This window comes from Salvia hispanica, chromosome 3, assembly GCF_023119035.1.
Source record: "Salvia hispanica cultivar TCC Black 2014 chromosome 3, UniMelb_Shisp_WGS_1.0, whole genome shotgun sequence".
In the NCBI taxonomy this organism is placed as follows: domain Eukaryota; kingdom Viridiplantae; phylum Streptophyta; class Magnoliopsida; order Lamiales; family Lamiaceae; genus Salvia; species Salvia hispanica.
The window spans coordinates 41,113,482-41,129,557 of record NC_062967.1 but is presented as its reverse complement, the minus strand read 5'-3'; the positions used below and the strand labels follow the sequence as shown (position 1 = coordinate 41,129,557).

Genomic DNA, 16,076 nt, shown 5'->3' with positions numbered 1-16,076 from the left:
ATTAGCTTTATAATGAAATGTGATTGACGAGTTAGTAGAATGTGAGAATTATTTACTAAAATAGTAAAAATGAAGTGAGACATTTTATTGATGACATCCACTTTTGGCAAACGAGTCATTTTATGGTATGATGCCTTACCGAGATATTTCATTATGGTAATGATATGAATTTTCATGTAACGTAGCATATTGAAATTTTGGTATGTACCGTAAATACATTATGCAAAAAAAACTTTTGTATTGCGGTATTACAACATTGCGATATACCATACTGAAATTCCGAGAAGACAGTATGATAACGATATCGAAATTGATCTTACTAAAAGTCCGATGAACTGAAACTTCCATTAAGATAAATATATGATTTTTACTCAAGCCGTTTTTACGATATGCAGTATGATAGCTTTGGTACGATATACCCTATACAATGTAAAATTGCATTATTATTATTATAATAATTAAATGAGAGTACTAGAATAGTATATACTCAATCAATAGCAGGTGTGATCAATTGCTAGTTCTATTTTTAATTGCTAACTACAACTAATTTAAGATCATTTGATTTTTAGAGATGTAATGAACTAGAAATTGACATGTGCAATTTCATTTTATTATTATTTAAATTTAAAAAAATAAGAAAATTATCAAAATTAGGACTTTTAATCAAATTGTCAATGTAATGTACTAAACATATCAAACAATTCCTTAAATATGTCAACACAATTTAACATTGGCATTATATATGCATTATACTGACATACTATTATGATAGCTATGTGGACAATTCAACTGCTTATTGATAATTACGAATTCTTTTAAAAAAATTAAATTTTGACATCGGAACATATGCAAGTAAAATCTCGTTAGAAACCTTATAAATGTTATCTTTAATTTAATGTGTTGTATAAAAAATAATTTAAATTAAGATAGTTATAATTATTTAAAGTTTTGAATAGTAGAGATAGTTAACAATTTAGAAGTGAGATAACAATATATCACATCCCCAAATCAATAATGTATTACTCTCTCTGTAAGATGACCCCATTCGTGACATTGCATTATAAAATAATGATAGAAAAGTTGTTAAATCCGATTACCCATCAATCGTGACAGGTAAAGTTTACTGGAATAGTTTTGCTTAAAAGACAATTACCATGTAAAAAGTGACATTTATCTCTTTAATCCTCACATTAGAAGGTGACCAATGTCGGATATATCTATAACGTACGAATGTTCTCATAGAAGAGTCCACTCTAACTTTAAATTGGAGACATCACTACTTGTGTAACTTCTGATCACAGATTATATTTAACATAGAAATTAGTATTAAAAACAATGGCTGATAGAAGCTCGAAATGATTTTTTAAATTTTCACTTTTTCCTTCATTCCCTGGAACCAGATGAAAGAATGATTCGAACAAGTTAAATGCAAATTCACTCAACAGCAAACTATACAGAAAAAAGGTGGGTTATAGCAGCAGTTGTAATAGCAAAATAACTACATACACACATGCGGCATTATATTCTCTCACTGCAGATTGTAGAGTGACAAACATGTCTCTCTTCACCAGCAGCAGGAATCAAACTCTCTGCATCAATAGAAAGTCAAAATAACATAATCAACGAGCTTGCTCAAAGGTATTCGACATAATTGAAAATTCGAGGTATTATCATCACCTCAGAAGCATTTGAGAGGATTCTAGATTATCTGCAAATTAGTCACTCCGCGTGGGCAAAAATGTGGACACTCTGTGTTTTTCACTTTGACTTGAAATCATCCATGTTTTTCTTCAACTCCTTCCGTTGTTGCTAAGAGGCAGTAATGAATAAGAAGGGAGCTCAGTAAACGTTGAAGCACAGCCACACAGGCATGAAAGGAAACACTTTTTAGATTCTGAAAGCCATCTGATTTTCTTACCTCGTAAAGTCTTTTCCACCATTCATCAGATTGTGATTGCAGCAAGCACCAGTCGATAGCCATCTCATATTCAACTGTGTTATGCTGGGAGTAATGAGATGTAGACACAGCTTCTTTCTGGAAAACGCAAAAGCACGACAACACATTAATATCCGTGTGCTAAACACCCCCCCCCCAGCCACAACACACACAGCTCACCATTTCCCTTAGCATTTGGCGCCGATCTTTATCAATATCCAAATGGCCAACATATGCTGTCTGCTTTTCAAATAATTTGGGTAAATTTACATGGCAAGCTACCAGAGGCCTGAAAGCAGAGAAGTTTTCAGCTGTAGAACCTCTAAAAAAACCAAGAAAGATATAGCAGACCTCACATCATAAAGGAAATAAAAACAATATGATAATGAGTAATATGCTATACGATGAGAATTTTTCTTATTAGCTTAGAGAAAAAAATGGGAATACTATATCTCGAAATGATTCTTGCATAGCAGAAATCACTAGTGGCATTTAGCATATTCTCCCTCCATCCCCTAACAAGAGTCCTATTTGGTTTCGGCACGGGTTTTAAAAAATGTAAAGAAAAATGGGTTGAATAAGTTAGTGGAATATGGGTTCCACAAATATACATTAGTTTTATAATAAATGTGAGTGGAATAAGTTGGTGGATTATGGGGCCTACTTACCATTTACGGTAAAAGTGAAATATGACTATTAATGGGCTCAATTTCAAAAGAAGCTGTATGTTTAACTGCTGAAAAGTTATTATTTTCACCTATTGTAGGTAGATAAACTTGACACACCTTTGATTTGGTAACGTTAAGCATTCCTCATCCAGTTGATGTACAACTTTGTTTGCAGCATCACTTGATTTAAATACAACAAGAGCTTGACCTGAAATAAAGCAATTTTGAACAGTAGGGGAAACAAAGTCATGGACTATGCTTTATTCGCAAATTGAATTAAATGGGAAGCTGGTGAAAATATAGAAGATAGAGTTGCAAGAGAGACTAACGGGCACCAGAGAGCCATAAACTCCCCTCTTAAAATTATTAGTACAAGATATGAACCACTCAGAATGGATAAGGAAACAGTACATACCAGAGGATGGATTAGAAATTGCAGTATGAGGCACCACCCGAGCAGTACACCTTTCCCTAAATGTGTGCCAAATAATATCCTGAAAGTAAGATAATGTCAACACATCAAGGCACTAGGCACTACACAATACAGTCACTGATAAAAAGGAAAAAACACAGGTGAAAAGCATGAACGAAATTTTCACTCTTACACGGCAGACATAGAAGTACATGGCAATATGAAACCAATCAGAGCTCAAAAGGAGCAACCAGTTTAATAAGAAATGGGGCAACCATACCTCCACCTCTCCGGATGTATATTGTGGATCCAAATTCAGGAGTAAAACCAATCTCCCTTTATCATGCGCAATCTCCATTTGTTTCTCCCAAGACTGAAAACAAAAGTAAAGAACATATTCATTTCAATATATCAGCACAAGGGAAAAATATAGCCGTCTCCTCGCATTCACTAACAAGTAACAACAATGATGGATTGCTCTAAGGATATACCTAGCAAGAGTAGTAAGATGATATGTACATTTATAAAACTAGTTAACATTAACATACTGCTAAAACATACGAGAAAAAAGTGTTGCCGAAAACTAGAAAGGTTAGGCTTTTTTGTTCAGTAGGTCAGTAGGTATACAAATAGAAACATAGCTGTAAAAAGGTTGAACACTACATATATAACCTCTATAAGGAGATGGATCATGACAGAACATTTCCTTAAAATTAGAACACAGAACTAAACCCAAATTATATCAGTTCGCAGATACATTATCAGTTGGTATCACAAAACATATCGGCTACTGATACTGATATTAAGTGAGAAACTAATAATATAGAATCCAAAGCTGCAGTTCATTGTGAATATCAGTTTATGACCCTAAACTCAATACCACCCTAAACTCTATACCAGTAGTTTCTCACTCAAAAATCAATATTTGATACTCCCTTCGTCCCACAAGAGTATGCATTCTTTCCTTTTTAGTTCGTCCCACAAGAGTATGCATTTTCTAAATTTGGAAACTCTTTTCTCTCTAATGAGGTGAGACCCATTCTCGACTGAAAATACTTTAATTACTTTTTGCCTTCTAATTCACTCTTACTTTACCAATTGTGCATTAAAACCCGTGCTCAACCAAAAGTGCATATCCTTGTGGGATGGAGGGAGTGTGTTTTGTGGTGTCAACTAATATTAAAGAACTGATATGATTATGATTTTCAGTTCTCAAAGTTCTCATTTTACAAACATTCTTAGTGGAACAACTCCCACCTCTATAAAATTTAAATAGGTGTTCCCTAAGCATACACACACACACACACACATATATATATATGTGAACTTCTCTAAATTATATTCTCTCTTACTTTACTTTTTCTCTACTTCAACTATTTATTACTCCCTCAATCCAAAAAAAAATAGTCCCATTAGTGGACGACACGGGTTTTAACGAAAAATTGCTTAAGTAAGAGAGAAGGAGAAAAAATAGATAAAGTAAGAGAGATAGGAAGAAAAAGTAGGTAAAGTATGAGAAAAAATGGGTAAAATATAAGAGAAACTTTCCATTCCAAAATGGCAAAATTGGACTATTTTTCATGGAGAAGGAAGTATTATTTTACCAAAACGTGTGCAGAAAATGAAATGTCACTATTAACAAGCAACGGAGGGAGTATTATACCAGAACAATAGAATAATGTCAACAACTGTGACAGAATAAAGCAATTGCGTAATCGAGACAAACAGAAACGTAAAGAGACACATATTTACGTGGTTTACCAACGTTGTGTTGGCCACATCCCGAGCAGGAAACGAAGACCAAATTGTATTCAAATTGTTTTCGGATTACATATTTATGGGCCCTACTCCTATATAAATAGACACAAAGAGGCCCAATAAGACAATTAGGGCATCGGTAAACAATACAGATTCGAGGCATACTAAAAACTAATTCTAGTTAGCCTATAAATTTTCTTATATACTGAAATCAAAGAAGCATTATCACCAATTAAGATGATGGCGCACACAAAAAAGAAAATACAACATCATTTATACCACCAACATTTAAAACTTTTAGGTAATATATTTCCTACATAATCTTCAAATATATTGTTGCATAGAGGAATATAAAAAATCGAGTACACGGTAATTAATTGATGAAACTTACCAATTTCATCCATGTAGCCTTCTCCTGCAAGCAAATCACAAGTAATCATTAGAATAGAGATTCACAACACCACTACATAACTAAGATGGGGCTTTGATTTCTTAAGTAAAACAAGATATAAGGTTGCAAAATCTATAACCCACTTATCGCACATAGCAAACGAAACCCTAAGAGATGTAGCACAAAATAGGACCTACATATAGGAGATAATATTGGAAAATGCTCGTCGCAACATATTGATATTTAATATATTAGCATACCATTTTAGTATCAAGGTACTCAAATGCATAGGATTTGCAAAACCGAATCGAAACCAATCAATTTGTTTGGTTATTTTCAAGTCTTGCTTGGTTCATCTTCACAGTTTGTGTTTCAATTTTATACTACTTATGTTAGGTTGAATTGTAGCTTTGAACCTAACTAGCTATTTGCACCGCGCGCCCCCTACTAGTGGGAACTCCATGATCTAGCAAAACATATATATGTGCATTGTGCAACAATAAAGGTACACTTTGACACAATCATATCATGTTACCACATGAAACACTCTTCCAAATCACTCCATTAGGAACTAGATTTAGTACTCAACAAAACTTAAAACTTTATAATCCAAATTTCTTGGGCAAAATTGCTCAATCATTCAACGAGCACCATTCTTCTTCATTTAATAATCCAAATATCCCAACTTTACATAACAATATTGGGCGACAAAAACCCTCCAATTCATCATTCGACATATTCAAATGTTGTAGAAACTTATTCACATTTAGCATGTGTATTTCGCCTTTCAATCACTATATAGCCACCTTCAAAGAGAGTGCAAATTCAAATCTTGCATTGGAGGTCAAGACAAATGTTAGTCCCTCCGTCCCACAATAAGAGTCCTTTTCTGCCATTTTGGTCTCTCTCTCTAAGAGTCCCCTCTCACTTTTAATATAAATAAATGGAAGTACGCTCCTCATTTCACGAACTCATTTCACTCACATTTTATTATAAAATAAAACTAATATAAAGTGGGAGTCATAATCCACCAACTTTTTCCACCATTTATCTTTACATTTCGTAAAACTCGTGCCAAGCCAACTATGGATGAACTCCTATTCCGGGATGGAGGGAGTGTTTCTTTCTCCCCCACGTAAAAGCTTGTTTATACATCCCCAAGCATGCTTCCTTAGTTTCCATGTCCACGTTTTATAAATTGTACTTGTATTCCATCCAGCTACCAATGAAAATTAAGCAAGTATAACAAAAGAATTTGGATAATGAGGAAATCATGCAACTTCTACCCCAAATTCCTTTTTTGTAGAGCAGACAACAAATGATAAATGACTAAGAAGGGACAACAGGCTCGATCTAAACTTTGGTTGAATATGGACATGAAACCTTCATTCCATTCAACTAGTAGCTTGTTATGTCATGAACGGGGATATTTACCAACATTCTAGTATTCTATCTGTCCCATTAAAAATGAAACATTTTCCTTCCTAGGTTGTCCCATATAAAATAAGACGTTTCCAAAAATAGAAACAATATCATCTCTATTTTTTCTTCTCTTTTACTTTACTCTCTCTTAATTAACACATAAAACAACACAACATAAAATCCCATGCCGGAAACCAAAGGTTTAATATTTATTGGGACGGAGGGAGTACATGATAATATCCAAGTTCATCAAGGAAGGTGATCATACACCTTGTCTCTAGCTCTTTAATCATATCATCTTTCCCTAACTCTCATTATTTTCACACTTAATAAGCCATCTCGTTTTACTACACAAGCAAGTCATGTCATATGCAAGTAATACAAATACCACAAAACTAATAATATGTTGTGTAAGACACCTAAATCAAAAGCTAATAACTTTAGTATGTAATCCGCAAAAAGCGCCTTAAGGTTCAACCCCTACCGCTCCTTAAGTAAAAGAAAAAAAGAGTTGTGTACGAGTATTGACCTAGTGGTAGAGTGGTTAATGAGGCGAAAGGTCTAGGGTTCAAGTCCACCGCAATGAGGCCTGTAAAAATTTAAGTTTCCTAAGCCATAAACAAAAGAACTAAAAGTAATATACAATCTTGTACTTCAACACTTAGCAAACTAAATCCTAGAAAGGTCAAAAAAAACCTAACTAATGCATAAAGATCATTACGATATTGCTCTTTGAGTAATTCAAAATGCTTGGTTTCAGCATCCACGTAATCTCCGCGAGATGTGAACAACATAGAAACCTCATCTATTTGTGATTGAGATAATCTCTCCAATTTGTGGCAAACTAGTATTAAAAATAATCAAAAGAATATGAAAATGCTTTCGGGTAAACTTACAGGCGGCCTTCGAGTAACTTCAATAATTTTGGCTCCAACTCTCCCACCATCTTTAGATATTGTACCAATCCGATTACGCGAGTTATCATTAGATAACTTCTTATCCTTCTCATTACCATAGTCCTTGGAGGTACCATCACAAAGTTTTAACTTTGCCTTATCATTGCAAGTCAAAGATTTTGGCAAGTTTTTCTTGCCATTTTTATCATTATCATACTCCTTGGAGGCCCCCTCAAAAATCTTTGACTTAGTGTTTTCGTTACAGGTCAAAGATTTTGGCAAGTTATTCTTGTCATTCTTCTCATCCTCATACTCCTTGGATGAGCCCTCACGAAATTTTGACTTCGTCTTATAAACATTGCAAGTCAAAGATTTTGACGAGTTTTTCACTTTGTTCACAAGATTTTTCTTCTCATTATGATCCTTTGAAGGCCCCTCATTTGCTCCCAATTTCCCAATATTGTCGCAAGTTACAACTTGTGAATTTTTGGGACCCATATGCATTTTCTCTTTCACCTTCTTACTATTACTATTCTCGTTCTCTTCCGGTTGCTTGATAGACTTATCTAACTTTGCTTTCTTGAGATAACCTCCATCATTGGGACATGAATTACTACTTAATTTTTCCTCCTTGTTCTCATGGGACTTGTCAAGTACAAGGTTTGACTTCTCTGTGGACTCAGCCATCTCCAATGGCCTTTTCTTTGAAGTAGATAAACTTTGAGGTGGGTTTGCAACCGGTTCGGCTCCATCCATGTCGCTAGTAGGCATTATTTTTGGGGTTTCCTTAGGTGAAACATTGGTCATTGATGGCCTTTGTGTCACGTCGCATGATCCCACAATGGTTTGTGATGTCTTTTCCCCACAAGAAATCAAATTTCCACTAACATGTGGGCTTGATAGCTTTCCTTGCAATGCATTCGGTATTGATGCTTCTTTAGGCAAGGAAACACTCTTCCCATCTAAAGGACTTGAGATTTCCGACTTATTCGCATCTTTTTTGCACCCAACATAGTTCTTAACACCTTCTACACCATTTAACTCTGACGAACCTGAATTGCCAACTTTCACTCTCTTTGATGGTGCATCGTCCAAATCACAAGACTTGTGTGCATGCTTCACTCCCTTTTCAACATGAACCTGATTGACAGGTAACTCTATGTCCTTAACCTTATCTTTCTTTTCACAGATATTGCTCCCAAGATTTTTGTCACATGTCTCCTTTAAGGCGGGGCCTGCAATTTCACTATTCTTAATACAAATCACATTACCACCAGTAAAGTGTTTACCTTCTAAAATTCTCTGTTTCACCAGCACTTGCATAGCATATGTATCATCTTCTTCTAGTACATTATTAAAAATATTACCCAGCTTTATATTGTTCAACTTGAACTGAGTTATACCTGCAATCTGTGGTGTTTCTTTGAATGCAACCATGTTGCCCTCATATTTTTCACCAATAACAAGTTTGGGACCATCTAGAGTCTCAGCAGCCTCTTTTCTGTTGAACACAAAATTAACTGTAACAAAAAAAGACAAATGAAAAAGTAAGGTGTGAGCTATCAAACCATGTCGGTCCCTACATTAGCCTCGTTGTGTATCAATTCTCCACATAAAAGAAAAAATAACTTACCTTCAAGACCACCAACTTTATCATCAAATTTATCTGATATAGTACAGCTCTTAACATCAAAGATGCGGTAAAAGACATAATCAGCCATTTGAAGTTCTTTGACTGAAGGCTGTGGATTTCTACTATCAGCTGAAGTGCAGATAACACTGCATTTTCCAGCAATGGCTTCCTGATTCATCCATGTAACCATTGTTATAGACTAAAAAGTAATTGTGCACTAAAACCACATAACAAAGTAGTGTTAATTGAAAGCAAATGCTTCATGAACTGGGCAGAATTCAGTGTGTTAGCATTCATGTTCATAACCAAGGAGATTTGATCCAACAGTCCTAATTGTGTATTTTTCAGTTATTTGCCCATAAAAAGAAAAATGATCATCGTCCAATATAAGTACTTTATTTACATTTTAAGCCACCTTTGCTGGATCTAGAAATCTTTCTTCTAGTCTCTAGCAAGAATAATCATATTCATTCACTGGTGGAAGATGAGAATTAGTTATTCTATGTCTTTCATCTTCCACATTCTCTTTAAAATTACTTAAGCAATAATCAACAATGCATGATTTGACTAATCAAAGAAAAATTCTTCAACCTCATGTGATAATGGTCAGGCCAGAATGGATACTAATTTTACGAAAGATTTTACAACCTAATGATACATCTCGTAAATATCAAACTTTAAGCCTTATAGTGACTATCAGTGGGTCCATAGGATCCGATGGCTGTAGCCTAAGAATGGAGATGAATACTATGTGATATGCAATTTACAAATAAATTAGATAATATGCCAATAATATGATTTTATTTTTTATTTAACAGTATATATTAAAATACATGATTCACCAAGAAAATATGTTTATGTAACTCGTGATGAAACTAAGAAAAGCAAGAGACGAATTCCAATAATATACACTCCCCCTTACTCCTCTTCATCTGATGTATCTCATTTGCATCTTCACCATCATTGAAGACAACACTTTCTAACTCTAGTTCATCGAGTGACAATTGTGAATGGCTTTAGAAGCGGAGCTCGAGTGTAAAAAAATCAAGGCTTCAAGTTTAGCATGAATGGCTTTAGACACAAAATAAGGGTTCCAACATATCATTAATGGGTCAAAGTCAAATATATTTGATCATATTTTTTAATACATCCCTTCTATTAAAAATGGCGGAAAAACATCCTTGAGGTGTATTTGTCCCCATGTTTCATAGGTTGTAGCGAGGTGGAAATATCAATTTTTAGATCAAAATATTGGAACATGTATGGTCACCTACTTTCAATCCTATGTACTTTCCACGCATATGAAATACAACAGACAAGGAGAAATTTAATAAAGAGGAGAAGACAGTTTTTCTAAAGATTATGTCTACACAAAGATCCTTCATCCTACGTACTTTCTTGCCCTTGTAGAGTAGATAAGAGAGACTTATATGTAACCTATGAACTAAACTAAAAAGACTTAGAATGAAAAGGCACAAGCCATCAATTAAAAATTAATGTTTGCACAACAACAAAAGGGTGTCCGTTAGAGAACTTTGGGAAAATTGAGAGAATGGGTTACTCAAATTCCCAAACAAATAAATAGTGCAACTAGAGTTCCATATCAACTATTCTTAACTAAAGTAGATTGTATAGTTAAGAAATTACCAGCGGGTTGACATTAGTAAGACCTTTGCCGTCACCAGAAGCGAAAAATAGTTCGTTCTCTGTCACCTTCACATCCTTCAGATAATAAGACATTTCTGATGGCCGGAAAAACCAGTGAATCTTTACCTTTTTAGTACCTCCGGCAAGTTCCCATATCTTAACCAGTTTTCCGATATAAGGTGTGGGTTGCCCTTGCATGTGCATGTATACACAGTCATACAGCGCATAATCCACCCCATCATAACTAAATGACTCATAAAACTGGATATTTCTATTCTTCATTCCCACTCCTCTTTTCTTATCCCATTTGAATGCAGGATCCTCAAATTCCTCTGGTCCGGCGAGGGCTAACATGATTTTACAACAGAATATAATTTCAGCTATAATAGAGCACCTGGAAATTACGGAAACAGGCAGCCAATGGCATGAGCAATTGCAGCTAATAGATGCCTTTTATGCAATACAACTCAAACAAATCAAACTTTCAGAAATTGAGGGGGAAGACCTGATCTGAGGCTTATGAATCCGGCGAGGAAACGTGGTGGAGCGGCGAGGCAGCACGGAGGAGCAGCGAATCCCGCCGATTGAGAGAGAGTGAGGCGCCGAGGGAGTTTTGTATAGGGTTTGGTGTAGGGAATTTATTATTTGGGCCTTTAATTTGTTGGATTCTAAAGCTTGAAAAAATTTATATACTTGATTTTAGGGATGTCAATCGGGCCAGCCTACCGGGTTTCAGACCGGCCCTACTCGGGTTACGGGTCAATCGAGTGCGGGCTAATCGGGTTGTGAATTCTTTCGGGTTATAAAAGTTCAACCCTAACCCTAAAAGTTCGGGTTTCGGGCTAGCCCAGCGGGCTAATCGGGTTGCTACCGATAAGATTAACAAGCGATCAATCCAACAAATAATGATGAAAATTAGTTATATTCATAAAATGTAAAATATTTAATTATGATAAATTTGAGATATATACTCAAACTCAATCATAAACATGGTCAAATAATAATATTTGAGATATATCGTAAAATTTTAATGCATATTTTAGAAATTTAAATAATTTTTTTAAGTGAATTTGAAGTTTTTTATTTATTTATCAATTATTATATTAATAAATATTCAATATATAATTTGTATATTTAATATAAAATTGAAAGTTATTTTTTTAGTTATCTATATTATAAAATTAATCAATGAAGTGTCAAATTAGGAGTAAAAAATAGAATAATAGAACATTTAGTTATGGCATGGATTTTAAGAAATTGGTGGAGTGTGTAATTAATGAAGTGAGAGGTGGAGTGTGTAATAATAAATGAAATGAGATGATAGAATGTGTAATAAATGAAGTGAGATGATGGAGTGTGTAATAAATGAAGTGAGTTAGTTGAAGGTGGGTCCCTTTTTGACTTTTTGGTTTTTTATTTTTGTTTTGATTTATTTGAATGTAGATAATGACATTTGAGTGTAATTTTACTAATAATAGTGTAAAATTTTATGTCCAAATATGGGAAGTTCTAAATGTGACTATAAATGTGGGACGGACTTTTATGGCAAAATGTGACTATAAATCTGGGACGGAGGGAGTATCATATAGAAATTTGATCATTTTGGTCCTCCGTCAATAGTTCCGTTAATTTTTTAACGATCAACACGTTTTGCCCAATTTTGACTATATTAAAATATTAATTATGATTTTAAGTTACTAATTATTCCCTAATTATTTTAACAAATATATTCATTAAAAAACAGAAATAAAAAAAATGAAATACGTCTCTCTCTCTCAACATTTCACTCAATTCGACGGAATCTTCCTCCGATCGGCGACCGACGACGAATAGGCAGACGACGGCGAAACATAGTCCTAGAGCTAACCTCCGATCGGGATCGGGATCCTGTTCCTCCACCTGGTGGAGCGCTCGGCGGAGGAAATGCAGTACGGCGGATTGGGCGGCGGCTTTTCCAATTACAACTCCAGCGGCCCTAATTCGGGTCGGAGGGAGTTTGAGGGCCGGAGATCTTACGGATTTGAGGATGATGGGCGGAGGGGGCCTCCGCAACAATCTAGGGTTTCAGAATTCGATCAACCTTCGCGAGTTGATGAGGTGGATAATTGGGCGTCGATGAAGAAGCAAACGATCCTACCTGATCACGATTCGCGTGAATCCCGGGCTGGGGGTAAGTACACCTCACTTGGGGGAAGCAGCGGCGGGGCATCTCGCATCGATGAAGTGGACAATTGGGCGTCTATGAAGAAGCCTGTTTCGCAGCCGCAGCAGGCGAGAAATTCGAGCTTTGGCTCGGGCTTTTCGAGGCCCGAGACTGATCGTTGGACCCGTAATGAGAGATTTGGGTCTGGAGTCTCAAAGCCTGAATCCGACCGGTGGGGGGGTCGGAGTGAGCAAAATCCGAGCTTGAGTTTGGCCGAGAAAGGTTTGGATTGGAAGAAGCTGGACTTGGAGGTTGAAGAGAAGAAACACTCGGTTAGTGGTGGGTGTAGGTCCACAAGTTCTCACTCGACTGGTCTGGAGTCTCCGCAGGTGAGCGGGTCAGAGGCACCTCCTGCATTGGGTGGAGCTGGTGAAGCTATAGTGAGACAAGAAGCTGGATAAATTTATTAAAATAATTAGGGAATAATTAGTGACTTAAAAATCATAATTAAGATTTTAATCTGGTCAAAATTGGGCAAAACGTGTTGACTGTTAAAAAATTAACGGAACTAAACGGAGGACCAAAATGATAAAATTTTCATATGTGAAGGACCAAAAAATTCAAAAGATAAAGTTTAGGACCAAAAAGGTAAAATGGTCATATGTTTAGGACCAATTTTGGCCTTAACTCAAAATTAGTCTCAAATTAATTAAATAATACTACTCCCTCCGTCCCATTAAAGATGACCCACTTTCCTTTTTGGTTTGTCTCAACCAAGATGACCCATTATTTAAAATGGAAACTCCATTATCTTTACTTTATCCTCTCTCTCTTACTTTACTCTCTCCATTTAACACACAAAATAAAGTTGCATAAAATCTCGTGCCGCCCAAGAAAGGGGTCATCTTCCTTGAGACGGAGGAAGTACTAAGTTTATAGAAAAAATTGTGAAATTTGATGAAATTATAAATATTTAAAATGAAACAAAACTTATAAAGTTCGTAAGGATTCTTAAGAACAAGTACTCAACTAAGATGTGATTAATGGATGATCCAAATTCTATCTTGGCTTCTCAAATAAGTTTTAAACTTATAAGGTCTAATTTATTCAAATTTAAATTACTATCGCTTAATTGTTTATTTTGATTGAATATTTTTAAAAATTGTTGATTAGTGGGGTAGACTATAGCCGGACTATGCAGACATGCAATTGGGCGGACTATGCATAGTAAGGGCTATGGGCTATAGTCTGTCATTGTTGATGGTTGTCCTAAGCCTCGCCCCATAAAGACGCCTGATGTATAGTCCAGACTATCCTGGACTATAGCATAGACTATGGTTTTGTAATTTTTATTTTTGTTTTATTCCTATTTTCCACTACATAAATACACCATATTTTATCTTCATTTCTCACGCCTTCCAATCTCTTTCCCAACTCACTTCCCATCAAAGAAATTCGGACATGTAACCGTTGAAATTGTATTTTTATAGTATTGTGCGTTGTACTTTTTCGGCTTTTTAATAATACGAACTTTTTCATATTGTGGTCTTAAATTTATATTGAAAATCTAGGTTTTGTAAGTAATATTTGTTTCTTCTCACAAATTACAAATATATCCCCTACATCCCACTCTAAGTGGAGCATTTATATTCTGGCACGAGATTTTATGTAATGTTGTTTGTTTTGTGAGTTAAGGAACATAAATCACTTATATGGTTTGTGTAGTGGCACCAGGTCGATAATTACCCGGTTAGGTGATTATGTTTTGGAGGGTCAAGTATTGGGTGGCCATAATATTGGTCCTAAATTGTTGATTCCTCGAATGTCTTTAATAGTCTGATCCAATGTTGTCATTAAAATTCCAACGGCGACAATTTCCTTTGGTTGTGACGTATGCAATGACTATTAACAAAAGTCAAGGTCAATCTCTCTCTCATGTTGGATTATTTTTGAAAAAAACAGCCTTCACTCATGGACAACTGTATGATGCTATATCTAGAGTCATGAGTCGTGAAGGTCTGAAGATTTTAGTTTGTGGAGATGAAGATAATAGTAGAAGTGTTGTTATTGTTAATATTTTTTTACAAAACAGTTTTCAAAATTTATAAACTATTGTTTTTCTAAGTTTTTTGTTTCCATTTATGAATACGTATATTTTCGTAATCGAACGAAATCATGAACGCTTTAATTGTTCAAATTATTTGTTTTTTTCCCTTTTGGATTGTGTATTACATTTTTCTTTATTCGTATATCTTATATATTTCATCAACACATCTCCTATTTTTTGTTATTTATTTTATTTAATATTGCTACACTCATACTCCCTCCGTCCACAAAAAATTAAAAAAATTGATCACTTTTGTCATTTTGGGACGTCCACAAAAAATAGATCACTTTCTAAAAATGGAAAGTTTATCTCTCATACTTTTCCCACTTTTTCTTCTCTCTCTCATACTTTACTCACTTTTTCTCCCTATCTCTCTTACTTTACCTACTTTTTCTCCTCATCTCTCTTACTTTACCAATTCTACATTAAAACCCGTGCCGAACAACAATAGATCTATTGTTTGTGGACGGAGGGAGTATTAGATATCAAAAGGTTGGGTTTTTCCAACGAACACTTGCGAATGTGTATAGATCGCATCTGCCAATAAAGAGACAACATTGAACTCTATGATTAGAGGTGCCCACGGTTCAGGAACCGGCGGTTACGGTTGGGAACCACCGGTTCCAGTTTTGAAAATTGCTGAACCGGAATCCAACCGCGTGGATGTTTCGCGGTTACGGTTTCGGTTCCGAATCGGCGATTTTCCGGTGGTTTTTTACGGTTTCAAACTGTTATTTTTTGCGATTCCGGCTTGATTTCACAGTTTTTCGGTGGTTTTTCGCGGTTCCGGCACGGTTTCGGTTTAAAAAATTTTGAACCTAAACCGAACCACGGTTCAAAAATCAACGATTTCAGTTCGGGTAAATTCTCACGGTTTCGGTTCGGAACCGTAACCGGCGGTTTACGGTTTCGGTTTTAACCGCCGGTTCGGTAAACCTTGGACAGGTCTATCTATGATCGATACTCTGCCAGCCAACATGATGCATACATGATTGAAATTAATTGGCTTTTATTTTATTTCCTTCTACGAATCATGGTTTCCTAAATTTCTTAATTTAGATAT

The 16,076-nt window shown here is 35.4% G+C and overlaps 2 protein-coding genes across 4 annotated transcripts; one reads left to right on the top strand and one right to left on the bottom strand.

Annotated features, from left to right (window-relative positions):
• Positions 1–1,343: 1,343 nt before the first annotated feature.
• On the bottom strand, positions 1,344–11,404 carry LOC125214034 (protein ANTI-SILENCING 1). 3 transcript variants are annotated; one of them, XM_048114879.1, is made up of 13 exons: positions 11,269–11,404; positions 10,764–11,157; positions 9,117–9,285; positions 8,887–9,003; positions 7,484–8,718; positions 5,166–5,189; positions 3,297–3,389; positions 3,020–3,098; positions 2,722–2,812; positions 2,117–2,225; positions 1,919–2,035; positions 1,678–1,809; positions 1,344–1,589 (listed from the first exon to the last, which is right to left on the bottom strand). In XM_048114879.1, the coding sequence occupies exons 2-12, from the start codon at positions 11,115–11,117 to the stop codon at positions 1,759–1,761; spliced, it is 2,439 nt and encodes an 812-aa protein (XP_047970836.1). In that variant the 5' UTR covers positions 11,118–11,157; positions 11,269–11,404; the 3' UTR covers positions 1,344–1,589; positions 1,678–1,758. The 3 variants fall into 3 exon arrangements, with proteins under 3 accessions (XP_047970836.1, XP_047970837.1, XP_047970838.1); XM_048114880.1 differs by having other exon boundaries at positions 10,764–11,110; positions 11,269–11,402; XM_048114881.1 differs by lacking the exon at positions 11,269–11,404 and having other exon boundaries at positions 10,764–10,829; positions 10,901–11,013.
• Positions 11,405–12,670: 1,266 nt separating this feature from the next.
• On the top strand, positions 12,671–13,367 carry LOC125210190 (eukaryotic translation initiation factor 4B1-like). Its single transcript, XM_048109761.1, has one exon. It carries the CDS (start codon positions 12,687–12,689, stop codon positions 13,365–13,367), a length of 681 nt encoding a protein of 226 aa, XP_047965718.1. The 5' UTR covers positions 12,671–12,686.
• The last annotated feature ends 2,709 nt before the right edge of the window (positions 13,368–16,076 follow it).

Bases quoted from the DNA above. Each gene is read 5' to 3' on its own strand.
- LOC125210190 (XM_048109761.1), top strand. From the start codon at position 12,687: ATGCAGTACGGCGGATTGGGCGGCGGCTTTTCCAATTACAACTCCAGC.
- LOC125214034 (XM_048114879.1), bottom strand. From the start codon at position 11,117: ATGTTAGCCCTCGCCGGACCAGAGGAATTTGAGGATCCTGCATTCAAA. The intron at 9,004-9,116 runs GTAAGTTATTTT...TTTTTGTTACAG, and splicing joins TAAAGTTGGTGGTCTTGAAG to TTAATTTTGTGTTCAACAGA. The intron at 2,226-2,721 runs GTGTGTCAAGTT...CTCTGCTTTCAG, and splicing joins TTAACGTTACCAAATCAAAG to GCCTCTGGTAGCTTGCCATG.